This window comes from Mizuhopecten yessoensis, unplaced genomic scaffold (genome assembly GCF_002113885.1).
Source record: "Mizuhopecten yessoensis strain PY_sf001 unplaced genomic scaffold, ASM211388v2 scaffold2691, whole genome shotgun sequence".
NCBI classification, from domain to species: domain Eukaryota; kingdom Metazoa; phylum Mollusca; class Bivalvia; order Pectinida; family Pectinidae; genus Mizuhopecten; species Mizuhopecten yessoensis.
The window spans coordinates 373,594-391,957 of NW_018404672.1; the positions used below are offsets into that span (position 1 = coordinate 373,594).

The window sequence follows — 18,364 nt, forward strand, 5'->3', positions numbered from 1 at the left end:
CTAATGTTAAATGTGAAGTCAGTAGTACAACTGATCAGTTCCAGCAGAGTGACCTTCCCCAGGTGCCAGCCATGATCGGCCGGAATCGGTGCTTGACGCCTGAAGCTACAATGATTTTGACCAAGTGGTATGAGGACCATATTTCCTACCCGTACCCATCTGACCCTGAGGTGCAGCAGATCTGTGTCAGCTGCGGACTGAGCAAGACACAGGTCAAGAAATGGATGGCCAACAAACGTGTCCGGACCTACAACACTCTCAGCATCACCGGTAACCAACATCCCATCAAGCGAAAGTTCAAAGGTGAAGGTGGTAACACAGCGCCTGTTTCAGCGAAACCAAACTACCAGCAACTGAGCAACGAAGCTAGACAGATTTTGAATCAGTGGTACGAAAATCATGCCGAGAATCCCTACCCTTCTGAGGACGAGAAGGTGATGTTATCCCAATCAGCCAACATTACACTAGCACAGGTACGTTCATGGTTTGCCAACAAGAGGAGCCGCGCTCATAACACACGACGACAGGTACCCAACTACTTCATCAACAAGTTCCCAGAGTACACACCCATTGTACAAATGGTGAGTGTGCATCGTGAAGAGGCGCGCCGGGTTGTACGGAAACAGCGGGCTAGCCGAGACTATATGTATGCTCCCTATTAAATCTGAAACCATAGAAAACTGTGTTTTTCCGGGAGAAGTTATATGTGAGATTTGTGTTGAAATCTTAAGATTTTGTGACCAGTCCAGACTAATAGTGACTAGAACGATAGTGCCTGAGTGACAATTTATGGAGTATTTCTCATTGTGGATCTCATTGTGGATTTCATAGTGGATTCATTTGTGGAAATTCAACAAAGACATGTACTTTTAAATGCAAGGCATTTAAAAAAAGGTATTTTTTTACGAATGAAGAAGAAAATTGTAGGGTTCCTAAAATCTGAAATTCTTCATTTATGCATGGATTGATAGAAGTTACAACAAGATATTTTGTTGGTCTCAATATTTGTAAATTCTTTCATTTCCTGCATTGATTGGTATATAGTCCAAATACATTGTATAGATTAACATTGATGAATAATCCAAGGATGACTCCCTGATGAGTGCAAGTGCCAAAACTAATATTTTGTAATTTATACTTGAATGTATATATTGTACATAATCATTATTGGACTATAAGCATTTTTTGGTACAAGTATGTTTTTCTGTTTGCTAATATATACAGATTTAATGTACTTAATAATTTATTTTCAGTTGCGGCATTTTGTAAATTCATTAAATGTAAGATATTGTACATTGTTTTTCATAATAACTTGTTATCAATATTAATAAATGCATTTAACTTGATTTGGAAGTGTCTGTTATTGGTTTGCTATAGATGTATAGACTTTAGTTAGGTATGAAATAGTTTGAGATTTGACTTAACTGTCTGTAAGGAAGTAAAATCTTAACGGCCCCTGTACCTTAAAAAAAATAAAAAAATCTCAAATTGTTTATGATGATCAATACATGCTGTCAAATTTTGACTGAAGTCGATTTTGTTTTATAATCCAGGGGCCTGATAGTTTCTGATTTCTTAGCCAATCATTCAATACATCGTATGACTAAATGGGTATGATGTCATATGTACATAATTATGTGGGATATGTATTTACAATGTAATTGTTATGACAGGAGAATCCCTCCCCCCCCCTCAACACTCAAATACCATACCGAATGATTCCAGCACAGCTCTCCACTCGAGTAAATCACTCGTAGTGCTTATTCTAAATGCTTAACGTTTTGCACGGCATACAACACTTTTAAAAGACTTGGGTATATGATGCGGATATATTTTTCTTCTTTTGGTCCCTGAAGGTAGGGCGTAAGAATAGCACCTGCACCATTGCATGATCGTAAGAGGTGACTAAATTACGGATCTTTTCTTTTCTCTTCTTTCTAAACAACTTCTTCCTAATTTCTCCCTTGACAATGCCTCACTTTTGGCATGTAGTTGAGCATTCGCCCCTGTGTGTCTCCCGCTTTATCCGGGAAAGATCAGCTAGTCACCCACTAGAGGAGATATATAGCCTTGTGCTGATTAGCATGTGTTCAATTATGACATCATAAAAATGTGTCACCAGTAACTGTGACGTCATCAAAAGTGAATGTTGATTATTCATACTCCACATGTGTTTTTGTTTACACTACTGTCGGTGGAGTTGTGACTGAAATAAAAGGATGGGAGAAAAATAATCATCCCCTACCTTTAGGGTATTACAGAGAAAAAACCAACACTCTGGGAAATTTGTTTGGTTGTCTAACACTCGGTAGAGCCTCAGGTTAGACAACCAAAAAACATCGCCCCTCGGGTTGTAGATTTTTCTGTCACACCCTCAAGGTAGAGGAAGATTCTATTAATCTTTCCCTGAGAAAGAGTGTGCATGGATTCCATTTTACTTTCTGCACCCCTGGAATATGTCATAGCAAAATTCAAGTCGCACGGCTAGCTATTTGATTGGTCTCAGTTTTTAAAAAACCTGATCAATCGTTAGGCTAATACCTGTCCTTTTGAAAATTACAGAGGAGCGACTCTCCAACTTCAGAGTTAGTACATTTTACCATCACAGGACCGTCAGATTCTTTTGAACATCAAAGGATCAATCTAGTCTTCCTGTCTCATACACAAGGTGGTGCACACTGGCCTTTGATTTTGCTATGACATATTCCAGGGGTTCAAAGAATAAAATTAAGCACAACCCCTGAAGTATCGTGGATGTTTAAGGATGTGTAAGTAGTGTTTTGGGACTTCAAAGTGGCTTTTGAGGCCCTTAAGTGTCCTCATCAGCAGTGGACACTGTCATATGTGGATACCACAGCAAACTGTCATCATAAGACTAGCTTCTGTGTGGAAACTGTGGTCATATTGTTTCAACACCATCGTCATATGACGTTAGCATATAAATCGGACACCATGGTCATATGGCATTGACATATTGTTTGTACACCATCGTCATATGACGTTAGCATATTGTTTGTACACCATCGTCATATGACGTTAGCATATTGTTTGTACACCATCGTCATATGACGTTAGCATATTGTTTGTACACCATCGTCATATGACGTTAGCATATTGTTTGTACACCATCGTCATATGACGTTAGCATATTGTTTGTACACCATCGTCATATGACGTTAGCATATTGTTTGTACACCATCGTCATATGACGTTAGCATATTGTTTGTACACCATCGTCATATGACGTTAACATATGATTTGGACACTATCAATACAGCACATTGATCTGAGGTAGATATGACAATGTTAAGAAGAGTTTCTCTTTGTTTCAGAAATATCTCCAGGCCTCCGATTTCCTACAGAATGTTGTGTACATAAACTTACAGACTTCAGACGAAGATAAGGTAGGTTGGAAATTTGCTGGTAATCAATTAAGTTTGATTTGTAATCAATTAAATATGATGGAATAGCTCTGGTATTAACCACCCAAGCCTTTGGTTGGTATTGAAGTATTTCACATTTTGAACTTGAACATACATACAACCACAAGGATTTCAACAAAACATCCAAGATATATTCAGTACATGGTTTTGACCAAGTGTGTTGTAATTTTTTGGGTCAGTCATCAGATATCCAATATGGCACCATGGCCACCATTTTGAAAATCGATTTTGAACTTAACTTGGGTTCTGTTGAAGAGATTTTAATTAAACTTTATAAAAATGTAAAGCACTAAGCTCTGCCTAATAGTGTTAGTATTTTACTGGTCGAAGAGATATTTCAGATGGTTGCCTAAGCTGTCAACTTGAAAATCTTAAGTTTCTTACCATTATGAGTAAATATTTTTGGGTAGATTAAAAGATAAAAATAAAAATTGGCCGTATTACACAGCAACATTATACATCTTATATTTCTTTCCAAGAACTTCTCAATTTTTTCATTCCAAAATGATTTCCTCACTGTTAACTTCACTGGTGCTGGACACACTATTATATAGTATGTGCACACCAATTACTATTTGTGTGTCCAGCACCTGTGGTGTACTTCCTTCTGTTAATTATAATTTTTAGTATCAATTAAATACTTATAATAAATAATTGAATCCAAAATCTTCCCAGATACCCAACAAATTTCTTCAATACTCATATATTACTGCAATATTCTGTTACACCTATTGTTCCCATCAGGTGAGCGTAAGGCGACAGGATCCTTGTTATGTAAAAAGATTATTAACTCTTACAGATAAACCGTTACTGCACCTTGTCCCAGCTGTATGCACAGATCGGGTTTCGACGGAAGGCCGCGTTCTTTAAACGGATTGCTGCAATGCAATGTGTGTCCCCACAGAATCCTCAGCCTAATTGGAAGCTGTGTCACAGTCTAGTGATGCAGTGTCTGGATGGCTACAACATCTGTCTCGACCCTAAGGACGTGCCTACAGGTCAGAAATACCTTTAGAAAAAAAATTGACATACAAATCCCCAGAATGTTAAATATACCTTAATAAGCAGTGAGTTTTTTTGCTAAGTTTTACTGCCAAATACAGGCTGTGTCCCTTAGCTAAAAAGTGACTTATTTTCCCAAAATGACCAAAAAGTGAGGAATATATCCTCAATTTCAAAAGAAATAATGGCACAATTCCCCAATTCATAAAGGAGCAGGCTTTTGTAAAATTTAGGGAACCAAAACACTGCTTAAAATACCCCTCAGTGAGATAGTATCACGGAGTGGTATTTTAGGGTACATTTAACATTCTGGAGATTTGTATGTAATTATTTGCAAAAGTATTTCATATTTTTGCCACAAAATTACGTTTTTAAAGATATACAGACATTTAACAGAGATTGCAAGCTATTTATTCTAGAAATAGATTTAATGAAATTTGTCAATTTGAGGTGGGTGTTTTTAGCAAATGTATAAACTCTAGTTCTTCAAGAACACTGTAATATTTTCTTATTTGACAAAAGTATGTTTGAAAGTAAGAGGAGAATGAATTATGCTGACTATGAAAATCTGTAGAGGATAATTGTTTGTTTACAAATTAATAATAGTTTGTTTGTGGACAGACTTCATACCAGAATCTCAATATTTCTGTTGACAGACTGTGTGTACGGCTGGCCTGTTCTGCAGTCTCGAGTGTTGAACGAGCTCATCTTCTCTGCCCGTCGTACTGGTAACATTCCTGTAGCCATCAGGTAAGTTTCTGCCCATCTTACTGGTAACATTCCTGTAGCCATCGGGTAAGTTTCTGCCCGTTGTACTGGTAACATTCCTGTAGCCATCAGGTAAGTCTCTGCCCGTCGTACTGGTAACATTCTTGTAGCCATCAGGTAAGTTTGTGCCCGTCGTACTGGTAACATTCCTGTAGCCATCAGGTAAGTTTCTGCCCGTCTTACTGGTAACATTCCTGTAGCCATCAGGTAAGTCTCTGCCCGTCGTACTGGTAACATTCTTGTAGCCATCAGGTAAGTTTCTGCCCGTCGTACTGGTAACATTCTTGTAGCCATCAGGTAAGTTTGTGCCCGTCGTACTGGTAACATTCCTGTAGCCATCAGGGAAGTTTCTGCCCGTCGTACTGGTAACATTCCTGCAGCCATCAGGTAAGTTTCTGCCCGTCGTACTGGTAACATTCCTGCAGCCATCAGGTAAGTTTCTGCCCGTCGTACTGGTAACATTCTTGTAGCCATCAGGTAAGTTTCTGCCCGTCTTACTGGTAACATTCCTGTAGCCATCAGGTAAGTTTCTGCCCGTCGTACTGGTAACATTCCTGTAGCCATCAAGTAAGTTTATACTGGAATTTCTTCCCATGTTTCTGATCATACAATCTTAAGTTTAATTGTTCATTTTGATGATAAATATGAATACTCAGCTATGCATACTAATTCAACTGTGGCAGGAAAATCAACAAAGGGAAGGTAATTATTGATCTAGACAAACTTTTCATGGTATAGGTGCAGTATTCAAAGATAACATCTTACGGCGGATGTTGTGTCATGAAATTCGTGAATGGTTGTTACATTGGAAAGTCATTGCCACAATTAAAGGGGGGTATTTTATTTATCGGAATTAAAATAATATGAATATACTGCCTTTGATCCAAATAAAACAAAAAAGAATAGATAATATACGTGGGAAAATACTTCCTTGGAATAGAAACAGGAGTGTATTGCTTTGCTTGTATTTCCACTTGACCAAGCAATTTTCATAATTTTTACAAAAAAAAAATGTTCCTAGCATTATTGAAATATTTACATGTACAGTGGAGCTGTTGTTGGTCCAGTCAGCTGTATTCCTAGCTTAAGTAGCTGGACTATAAAACAACTGGATTACTGGAACTGTTTTTAAGGGAAAAAAGGGAAATTTGTCCGCACTTTGGCGAACTTCAGAACAGTCAGATTAGTGGTAGCTAGATTATTAAGAATACCTGATTTATTGTTAAAATATTGACTTTTGTTTTTGTTAAAGGCATCTGGGAATGTTACTACACACTCTGTTTGATATTCTGACGACTGAAGATAAACGGGACCTTATAAACACTCTCCAGACTCTGACAGCGAAGTCGGAGGGCACGACGGCCCCGCTGGCCCTCGACAGTGGGGTCATACTGCCCCCCATACCTCTCAGCAATATACCACAAGTTACGTAAGTCATAATATTTCATTTTGATATCATGTGACTAATATAGTCCAATCAGAAATGCTGTTACATACGGTAGATGAGGTATAATAATCGGTCTAAAGTAAATGTCTGTCGCTGAGATTTCAATTTTCAATAACCAGGTTAGAAATGGTCGAATTATTCTACCTAATTTACTGCATGCATAATTTAAGTAAAAGGATATTTTTTTTCCCTCTACTTTTAAGATAGAGAGGAACATTGTCATGATTCCTATCAATCTGTTTGTCTGTCCGTATTTGTTTCCACATGATAACTCAATATGTATTTTGGACTATCAAACTCCAAATACTGAATGGGAGTTTTAACCTAACTCTGTTATGATTATTTGCTCATTGTAGGTCTTTCAAATTAATTCCACTTCCGCCACACCTACAGCCAATCAAGGTGGCATCCAAGGTAGTCAAACAGGACACGGGACCATTTATATTTACTCCGCTGTCCCTCGGTCAGCAGGAAGTCCAGAGCAAGACACATGTAGGTAGGTCGTCAAATGTCCAGATCAAGGTCAATGTTCATCGCCTAGGTCATCAAATGTCAGGATCAAGGTCAATGTTCATCGCCTAGGTCGTCAAATGTCCAGATCAAGGTCAATGTTCATCGCCTAGTTTGTAAGATTAAGACTTGTTACAGATTCAACTTTTCATCGTGGATACAAATCAATGGAAGATAAGTGAACTCAAGCTGGACATTTATTTACATGGACTGCTTTCCTTTATCGCGATCCAAACGGTTGGACAAGAGTTGTTCGTTTATGAAATAAGGTCGGACCTAGTGATCTGATGCTGATTTCAGGCGAGCCTTGACAAAGCCTTGCAAGGCCTGCATAAACATTTGCAGGTCCAGCAAGGATTTATACCCGAAATATTACGTTTAAAAAAGACACCTAGTGGTTCGTCATTGCTTGAACATGGTAAATGACAGATGGTGCTACACTTAAACATAAATTCTTTTATATTCTATCGAGAATATCCAATGGTTATGGTTAATTTATATTTATGGGTGGATTGGTCGAGTGGTTAACACTTTGGCCTTCCGCGCAGACGGCCAGGGTTCAACCCTCGAAGTCGTCGTACGCATGGAATATCAGAGAAAGTGTTTTTCTCCTGCCCACACAACTCCAACAACCCAGGTGGAGTATAAAATGGTCTGGGGTGGATGTTGCGGTATCTGTGCTGTAGCATTCAAGTGAGGTGGCACTTTAAATGATGACGTTGGAAGCACGGTCCCACTGCAAAACAGAACACAATACATCTACAGCACACACGCAGGCATACACACATAGGGAGATATTAGCCAGGTGGCATAGGTCTAGTAGTTAGCGCCTGATAAGGCAGCTCCTGCGAATTCCTCAAAATTGAATTAATTAATGTATATGCTAATTGTATTAATTGTATATCTATGTACTGTAAAGCACTTCAGAGTGGCTTATATTAGCTAGATAGGGCGCTATGTCAAATGTTGTATATTATTATTATTATTATATCATGAAGAACACACTTACTGTCTCTCAGAATCTGGTTTGTCCCATTACCCATGTATCAGATCAAAAACTAATTCTCAGCAAACTAAACACATGATTTCACTTCCCTGAATGGAAAGAAATTCAGTATAAGATGAAACATGATATTGTGGGTGGAGAATTGAGATGGCACATTTTATAACGTTATTTCACTCTGAAGTTTTCAAGAAATATAACCAATGAGTGAGAAATGATAAAGCATATAGCAGTTAAGGAATAATTATACAAAAATAATTGAGATCGTCATGAATATTTTTGAAGTTAAAACAAGTTCTCAAATTAACATTGGTTACTATGATATATATTAGGTGAAATTATCATTGCTTCACCAACTTTTTAGACTGAAATTTGATTTGTTTCTTGTCAAAATGCCTAATTGAACAATATACAGTGATTTAAACTGTATCATTTATAGGAAACTGCTATACTTTATTCTATTTAATATCACATTCCACTTAATGTCACATTCCACTTAATATCACATTCCTCTTAATGTCACATACCACATAATGTCAAATTAAGAGAGAGAGAGAATGGTACATTATGGCAATGTCATGCTTTTCAAAAGCACCACTCCACTTTCCCTATACATTGTGTGTCATTTACTTCGCTTTATATCATTTGATGTGACATGAAGTCTTCTTAGTATTATGTTTTCTTGCCAGTTTTCCAAACATATTTCATATTAAAATGACGTGAAAAATGGTAAAACCTATGAAAACAATGTGACTTTTTCTGTAATTGCCCCGAGGATATCCAATATCTTAGCAATGTCTTTAACAATAGCCCAAATGTATGTTGACGAAGTGAAAGAGGGAAATTGGTTGAAATTCAAATTTGATTTCTTAATACTGTGCTTGGGTTCATGAACGAGTACTGTGTATTGGACTGACTGACCATACATGACTGTTACAGACTTCTCCTGGGTGGAGTGTGATATGTGTGAAGTACAACTTCAGGTGTGTAATCCACTGCCAGACGAGCTCAGCATACAACAGATGGTACGTACTAGCTATTTTTATCACAGAATATTGTGTATAGTCCTTGGTACCTGAAAACACATGAAGCTGCATGAGATATGTTACATTGAGTATTAGTGAAGGTAGAGCAATGCATAATTTCTTATTTTGCCTTGTTTCAGTCTTTGATGACAGATGGTGTTGAAATTGAGGCGTACCCTACAAGTCCAACGATACCAGCCGAGTCGGGTCCAAGTCTAGTCAAAATACTCAGTCGCCCCCGATCTTCAGGGGATCTCTGTATCCTTGGTTACACGACTCACTTACTTGGGATGCGGAGTCAGTGTCGCCTGCGTGACCTCCCTGAACTTCGCGATCTGCGGACAACGGTAACAGTAATTCCAGCCCTCCCTCAGATCACGCTCACTGCTTCACTTCCAAAGGTCGCGACCTTTACCACTGTAGGCGACGGAGCTAACGTCGTAACCAGTGGAACAACCTCAATCTACGCAGGTCAAAGGTCAGCTTATCACAATTATTAAAGTTTGATATTTTGAATGTCTGAATTTACAAGTTTATTGTGCATAAATTTCGACATTTATGTATATAGATATAACTGTGTCTCGATAAAGGAGTGGATCGCTCCGTAAATTTGACAACCTAAACTTGTCCACACTGTTGGAATCACTTCTTTGCCCCATATACTATTTTAAGTAATTCGTATCCTACGGACATACCTCCATTAGGATCCAGTGTTAAATGGGATTTTACCGTCTATATTACTTCTTTGACCCATAGATATTAATATATATATAAACTCGAAATTGTTAACTATCAAATTCATATGACATTTTCAAAATAAGTTTTGAATGTGTAATTAAGCAAGCTGAGAGTTGTGTAATATACAAGATTAAAGATTAAATATATTGAAAAAAACATTCTGTGAGATGAACGATATGTTATTTGTTTCAGTAAAGAGTGCATGATCACCATTCGGAATACGAGTAACCAGCCCGTGGAGAAGATCACAGTCAGCCTTGATTGTCATCCCGACCAAAAAGGTTTGTTCTTCAATCATCATTCACTCTTTCTAATCACTTACTCTGTGTCTTATCTTATTGTTTTCCCTGTGTATTCATTCATTCTTCCATCTTAATTTCCAACCCTCCCACTTTATCTCTAAGCCCCCACGCTCAATCTTTTACTTCTCACATTTAATTTCGAAGCTTTCACACTCCATCGTTAACCCCTCCTACCTATGCACTTATGTCGATCCTCAAGATCTCCCACTAAATCTAACCTTCGTACATCCTTCTCCATGGCCCTGTTGCTAACATTGATGAAAAAGCCCTAAAACCACTAAATTTAACAGAAATGTCTTGAAAGGGTCAAAATGAGCCTTCAATGATCGTTAAACTTTGATTGTATATACATTTTAGTGGTTCTGTGTTATTATTCCCAATAAACGAATTCAGAAAATACAAGAAAATAAAAAAAAGTTAACTTATCGATTTTCGGACTACCGACCAGTGTTGGATTTATTTTGATGTTTATATGGTGATTTTAGATAGATCTAGGCTACACATCCAGATTTCTGTTATTTGAAAAGTTTGAAATGGCAGGAGATTTGGCCTTAATTTATCTGAAAATGCCCTTAACCCTTTCACCACTGTAGACCATAATGGACTCATCCAGATCAATGCATGGTAGAGTCTACTAAAGTTACATAGGGGTGAAAGGGTTAAAAAAGGCCCTTAAAAAACATGGTTATGTAACGGAACTGGACTGGGTCGATCATCGGCGACCAGATAGCTCAATTGGTAGAGCATCTGTCTAGAGTTTGGAGGGTCTCGGGTTCGAACCCCGGTCTGGCCGTGCATTTTCCCTCTCATATTACATTTGGCGCCCAACGAAATATACCCACAGAAGGTGATATTCCATCTTTGCGTATTGCAGAGTTATCTGCTCTTGTGAGCAGGGATTGATTGTTACGTCATTGGTTTGAGGGAGAAAATTGCGTTGTTTTCTCAAAAATTGATGACATTACTCTCGCAAACCAATGACGTAACAATCCATACCTGCTCACAAGAGCAGATAACTCTGCAATATGAAAAGACAGAATAGGGTGTCGTGTGTCTTCGGGGTCGAAGACTTTGTAACATTCCTATACAAACCCTGTAGACAGTTCACCACTATGACATATAAATAAAAACATACTGTGTTTGTATTGACAGAGATGCAGTCAAAAGTGTTCCAGTGGAGCCAGGAAAACCTGGATGCTCAACTTCCTCTCCAGCCTTCTGGCCTTGTGTGTTTTACTGTGTGTATCTATGGCTACTCCGACTTCCTGTCCAGTAAAAGTTCCCGTGATGGTAAGATGTTATATGTATTAATGGAAGTTTTATACTTCATTTTTGCTTGTCGTTACTGGATCCTTTACAAATCAGCCGTTCGAAAGATTTCTGAATTCTATGTTGATCCTGAGATAAGTGTACAGTTTGTTAAATAAAAAAATCACTATGGGTTAGAGCTGTCACGATACACTTTACCCACGATTCGATACGTATCTCGATATTTGTACCACGATTCGATTATTTTGATTCGATACACCTTTATGTTAAAATATTTTTAAAAAATGAAATATATAAGCAGTCGATACACGCAAACCCGAAGTGTTTCCACACTTTTGATGGAGCAACACAAATTTTCATTTCCTTACCACGGTCTGCCATTTTGTTATGAATGCTGTGTGAAAATGGCATCCTCGCAGCCGATTGGCTGGGGGTTTAGAGATCAGCCAATGACATTGAAAGTCTCATAGACATTTTGGGACACTTTTCATGGAGCAACACAAATTTTCATTTCCTTACCACGGTCTGCCATTTTGTTATGAATGCTGTGTGAAAATGGCATCCTCGCAGCCGATTGGCTGGGGGTTTAGAGATCAGCCAATGAAATTGAACGTCTCATAGACATTTTGGCTGAAGCGGCATACACTAATATTCAAATGGTGACGTATTGAAAATCCGGAAAATATATCGTAAATCGAATCGAACATTAATAATCGCGGTACAAGTGCATCGCGGTGAATCGTGACAACTCTACTAGGGGTTGCCTTCCAAAACCTTCGTTTTACATGTTATTTTATGAGAATAATGTCCTTTGAAAAATTTGAGTCCATTATTATGTATCAAATTTCACTAACATTTGTCTGCTTCCACTGTTATAGGGTCACAGTCTTCCGAACACTCCAATCCTGATGAGTATGATTCTAAGGTGAGCCAAAAATTCAAAAAAAGTCTCGGCTATAGGCAGAGATAAAAAATAAAATTTTCTGCTGTGCTATTGAAATGTTCATACAATCCTAAACAGACTTGATGTTATATACAGAAATATCAACCAGCTGAACATGAAAAGAAAAAGACAGGCTCAGTCTAAGTCAAATCTGACCTCAGGAACATCCGGCACATGCATATCAAGGGGACCAGGGGTGCCTGACTGAAACTAAAATGCTGGCTTTTGCTAGTTTGCAATATTTCTTTATAAAGTAGAAACTCGTTATCTCGAACTCTTATAACTTGTAGACTCTGTTTATCTCGAAGTATTTCTTTTGTCCTGGCCAAATCTCTTCTTTATCTTAGCAAATAAAACTCTGATAATTCGAACCCTAAAAACTTGGATACCTCCAAGTAACAGAGAAATCCAACATCAAAACATCGTCTACTTCATAGTGTTCAAATTTCATTTTATCACCTATTAATTCTTTGATACAAATAAAACGCAAAACTACAGCATCTCGACATTCCATGTTTATGAACATGTTTAAAAACATTGGCGTTATCTCCTATCATCTCTTATATACTTATCTCCCTTTATCTGATGTATTTATTTCCCTTGTTTGATTTATGTCCCTTTGTTATCATATATCTCCCTTTATCTGATGTATTTATTTCCCTTGTTTGAGTTATGTCCCTTTGTTGACATTTATCTCCCTTTATCTGATGTACTTATCTCCCTTGTTTGGTTATGTCCCTTTGTTATCATTTATCTCCCTTTATCAGATACATTTATCCTTTACAGTGTGTGGAGTCGTTGTTGAGAGTGGAGTACAGTGGAGGCCCTGGGTTAGAGGCTGGATACTGTCGACACTGTGCCGTGGCCTTCAGTGTTGATATCCTCCCCTCCGTCATCTTCCATTCCTGGGAAGCTCTTCCTTCAGAAAGGTCAGTCAGGTCACTGAAGGGTCATTAACAGGTCACAAGCCTGAGGTCAATGGGAAATGAAAGTTCAGGATAGAATGTTATCTTTTGAATTGTTTTAAATGTTTTTACATGCAATTGCTATATATCCGTATTTATATGAATCTCCATGTGTTTGAATGTATCTATGCATACTTATATGTATATTTATCTGTTTGTTCATGGGAAGTTCCCACCATTCTGTTGGTTAGCTGTAGCATAGTCAATACATTAAAAAATATAAAACCATACATCTCTGGTTATATATATTAAACAGAATCAACCCTGACCAACATATCTACCAGTCATACTGGTTAAATTCATTGTAACTGTTTAGAAAGTAACACTATTTATGATCTTGAGACTGTTGAACATCTTTCAAGGAATTTGATGTTTCAATGGAACCACTTTCAAAATAATGAATGTTTAAATACAAGGAGAATGAATGACTGTGAATGAGGAGTTCATTGACTTTTCTCAACAGTTTTCTATTTCACTAATTAACTATGAGTGGTCTAAATATATCTGTATTTATCTGTATTTGTATGCATCAGAAAATGTATGTACCAATATTGACCTGTATTTCTCAGCCCCGACCACTGTGTGCTGGCGTTTGATGTATGTAATGTGTGCAGTCAGCAGGTGGAAATGCAATATAACATCGACGACAGCTTTAAGTTAGAACCCAAACAGATACGCAGGTACGCTACACATTTCTCTGTCATAAATAGTTATGTAATATCAAAGACAGCTTCAAACCTAAAACCTTAACAGATACACAGGTTCCTGTATAGAGGTATACCAGAAAAATGGATAGCTTTGTGAAGTTGTTACTTTTTATATGTACGGTATACCGAGCATTTTTCACCCAGTCAAATTTTGAGCCTTTGATGTTAAAATCCATTTTTCGCCACATAATAAATTTGCCCGTCACATTAAATTACTATGTATATCATGTTGTTTACAAATGTTCGCTGTAATGATAAATTCGCCTTCATAAACAAATATTATGGAGGGTAAAAAATGCGTAAAATTTAACTACAGCTAAAAAAAAATCCTGTATATAATATACACAAATATTTAACAATAGACCAGTGTTGTGTAAGGGAAATGAAAAATAAATTATGAACTTATTTTTGGAACTAATGACTGTGAACACAGTGCCTATCTAACTGTTTATAAAAAGATGTGTCTGTAATATTGGTCTATTGACTACAATGTCTGTCTGCAGGCTCACAATACAGATAGAAAAGTGTAAGTTTCCTGACCCTGCCCCAGAGCTGGACGTGGCTGACCGCCTTCAGATGACCAAGCCTCCTCCTCCAACCATCAGCCATTACAGCCAACACCTGGACGGCTTCATCCACATACTGTGGTCAATGGTATCCTTGTCTGAGAATAACACTCAACTCATTCACCCCTGAAATTTCATAATGAACTATTCCAATCTTTGAATTGGAGGAGTTCAACTGTGTTTTCAGGGGTGAAATGGCTGGTGATGATGGTCTAAGTTTGTAGTTGCTGTACACTTCCTTGAACAATGTCAGAATAACAATGGTTTATTTTGGAACAATGAATGATATCCTGAAATTTTACAAGATGAAATGGTGCCAAATTTTGTTTAAGATACTTAAGTTTTCAAAGATACCTACAACCGAGGTCTCTAATTAGGGTCTCTTTGTGGAATTGTGGATTTGTTTCTGTGTTTTAGAACACCAAAGCAACTGTAACTGATATTCTGTCCCCCATTGCAACACTTTAATATTTTCCCCTTGTATTCTAATTGGTAGTGTCTTCCTCGGTACCTCTGGTTCAACCCTTTCACCCCTATGTAACTTCAGTAGGCTCTTCCATGCAGTGTTATGGATGAGTCCAATTGTAGTCTACAGTGGTGAAAGGGTTTAGCCCTGGTTGTCATGCCCTCAGGCTTAGGTATAAAAGACTGTAACGTTATCACATGATTTCAATCTCCCTGTAAAATATGCCTTATCAGTTTACTCATCACCAGTTGAAATTATCATTTGACTTTGCTGGTTGCAAAGACATAAATCCCCTGACTAACTAAAAAAGCATCACTGACATTCAGTATTGGCTACACATAGCCCCAAAATTAAAAGCATGAAAATTTACCTACCTTAACCTCGGCTGCTCAGTGTGGGACGAAGAGTTGCGGGAAGATGGCGACGGAGCATCTGACTTGGTCACAACAGCAACTAGAGCTCATCAAAGTGTCCGATGTCTCTTGGAGTGAGTCTTGGGTTGGGGTCTTGTGGTTCTGAAGTTTATGATTTTTACCCCATAGAAATGTGCTTCACTGCATTTATAATAAAACCATCAGAAATTTTCAAAAAAGATCATTAAATTAAATAAGAATATATATACAAGCAAAAGCACACAATTTAAATTGGTGTTGTTCCACTATTTCTAAACATTTTCTTCAGGTTGGTAAGTGTGGATTGTGAAAATATTTATGCAGCACAACCCTTAAGTGCTTATATGTGATGTTTCGATGACAAGTACAGTACTCTGTGACCTAGTGAAGGGTATGCACACAAAGGTGTAAGATATGTACAAGTTGTCCACGAAAAAATTGATGTCGATTCGGCTACGCTGTAAGCTTTTGTACAATTAGTTGTTATATATATACCAAAATGCTCGATTCAGCCAGGTTTTTTTCGTTTTGTTACATACGCTTCATTGGTCATTTGTCTGATGAAGATGATAGAGTACATACCGTACTAGTCATCGAAATGTGACATTTAAACACTTACTGGTTGTGCTACATGAATCTTTTCACAAGCTGTTGCACTATGTTCAATTTACTACAGCACCACATGAATCTATTGCGAACACGAATAAAGAGTGGGGATGTAGAGTTAGATAGTCTTAAATGACAATTGTACTTCTGGTTGTTTTACAGACGTAAGCGTTAACGACCAGTCCTGCTCAGCTTATTCCATTCCCGTAGTCTGTACGGGCAAAGTCGTCAACATCGAAATCCTAATCACCTTCCGTGCCGGTAAGTGTCGGAGGAGAATGTTTTATATGTAACGGTCGAGGTAGCTGTAACAAACATATTCCTGGCAACAGATAATAAATCAATTCCTTTTGAGCCATAAAAGACTTCAAAGATACATGAATGTGTGAAATGGTAAATCTGAAAACCTTTTCCCCCCATTGTATTTCTGCTCTTTCAAGGGCAATTTCAACGCTTGTCTAAAAACTAAACATTTATAGTAAACAGTACCGAGAAGTATAGGCTGCATTTGTTTATCGCGATCCAAGCAGTTGGACTAGAGTGTTTCATTTATGAAATAAGGTTGTACCTAGTAATCTGATGCTGCTTTCAGGCCAGCCTTGACAAAGCCTTGCAAGGCCTGCATAAAAATTTGCAGGTCCGCCAGGATTTATACCTGAGAATGTTACAGTGTATTTAGACCTGAAGTAAACTACGTAGAGTCTTCTATCAAACTCCTACACTCTGTGTTATTCCTACAGGTGTAAGTTACACAAGTGCTGGACTGGCGGTCAGTTGTGGACTGCTGACTGACCACACCTCTGGTCACTCTCGGGACATTGACCTAGTTACAGTGCTGGGTTCCCAATCATACCAACTAACTAATGTAAGTACAAACTTTAATTGATGCTTGAAGACTGTAAATATTGTTGATATGAGAAAAGTTTCTTATTACAAATAGTACATACTAACCAACTCTCCCTATTTTTGGAGGGAGACTCCCGATTTCGGACCCTAAAACTGAGAATTTTCAACCAGTGGATTTGCTAAACTATTCCTATTTTCGAAGATCTGATGAGAAATCTGAAAGAACAGCTCAGCAAAAAATGCTTTATTTTCCCTTATAGTGTACATACACACATTTTATTTATGCTTTTAATTCTGAGCATGCGGAAAATTCAAAAAGTTGGCAAATATGATAATGGTTTTACTAACATAAACCTTGATTTTCTGAGACCAGGTCGGAGGGGAGGACAGCGCCCACTGCAAAACATCCTACCTGTTCCACTACAGTGGTACCTATAGGGTCAATGTCAAGTGTGTCGCTACAGAAAAAGGCCAAGACGGGGACAGTGACCATATATGGAAGTGCCATGATATACAAGTTCAGGTGATGGACGAGGAATGATTCGGAGGATTGTCACATCTGCTTCTTCCTTTCTTCCTAAAACTAGCATAAAACCTTTCATATAAGTAGATTTATATTCAATTTTACTTTGCATTTCAAATTTCAGTACCATATATTTTTCAATACCAGGTATCCATAACATTAAATGGAAAAAAGGCTGATATCTTTTCTAACTTGATAATTTTCATTTGCAAGGTTTCAAATCCAAATTGCTTTTTTTTGCTGCATTTTTTCAAAGGGCTTAATCGAAATTAGTTGCGTAATCGCCAAAATTATTTTAGCATTTACGTTTGTATTATGCACTGTACTGGGAACATTAACTATAAGTTACTTATATTTTGCATATTGCATTGTTCACTGGTGAATAATTCTCTCATATATATAAAAAAAAAAAAAAAAAAAAAAAAAAATTTTTTTTTAATANTCCTTTCACTCCTAGGTAACTTTAGTGGACTCTTCCTTGCATTTATTGTGATAAGTCCATTATGGTCTAAGGTGGTGAAATGGTTAAGAGGGATTCCTGCTGATTTTCACTACTTTTAAGCATTATTGACTTGCATTTCTCGTTGTAATGCATTATTAGGGGATATGTTTGGTTCGGGTCATTTAACTCATTCCCCCCTGAAGACACTTTTGAACTCTTCCAATTCAAAGGTTGGAATAGTTCATTATGAAATTTCAGGGGTGAATCAGTTAAGGATGTTTAAAAATGGATTACATAACATCCCAACATGATGGTGTTATTAAAAAATCTCATTGTGACACGCTTAAATATCCGATCACTAAAGGTTATAAGCTAACCAGGGGCACGTTTTTTGTGTGGTT

General features: G+C 37.5%; 1 protein-coding gene across 1 annotated transcript in view; it reads left to right on the plus strand.

Annotated features, from left to right (window-relative positions):
- The window catches only part of LOC110446421 (trafficking protein particle complex subunit 9-like), a 39,541-nt gene extending 21,586 nt beyond the window's left edge, over window positions 1-17,955 (plus strand). The window contains exons 8-24 of the mRNA XM_021491563.1: window positions 3,333-3,404; window positions 4,243-4,441; window positions 5,102-5,195; window positions 6,466-6,642; window positions 7,017-7,156; window positions 9,113-9,198; window positions 9,339-9,676; window positions 10,129-10,217; window positions 11,391-11,528; window positions 12,386-12,432; window positions 13,237-13,379; window positions 13,985-14,095; window positions 14,626-14,776; window positions 15,548-15,641; window positions 16,315-16,413; window positions 16,893-17,017; window positions 17,372-17,955. Of these exons, the coding sequence (XP_021347238.1) occupies window positions 3,333-3,404; window positions 4,243-4,441; window positions 5,102-5,195; window positions 6,466-6,642; window positions 7,017-7,156; window positions 9,113-9,198; window positions 9,339-9,676; window positions 10,129-10,217; window positions 11,391-11,528; window positions 12,386-12,432; window positions 13,237-13,379; window positions 13,985-14,095; window positions 14,626-14,776; window positions 15,548-15,641; window positions 16,315-16,413; window positions 16,893-17,017; window positions 17,372-17,539 (2,271 nt within the window). The 3' untranslated portion in view covers window positions 17,540-17,955. The remainder of the gene's footprint in view (window positions 1-3,332; window positions 3,405-4,242; window positions 4,442-5,101; window positions 5,196-6,465; window positions 6,643-7,016; window positions 7,157-9,112; window positions 9,199-9,338; window positions 9,677-10,128; window positions 10,218-11,390; window positions 11,529-12,385; window positions 12,433-13,236; window positions 13,380-13,984; window positions 14,096-14,625; window positions 14,777-15,547; window positions 15,642-16,314; window positions 16,414-16,892; window positions 17,018-17,371) is intronic.
- The last annotated feature ends 409 nt before the right edge of the window (window positions 17,956-18,364 follow it).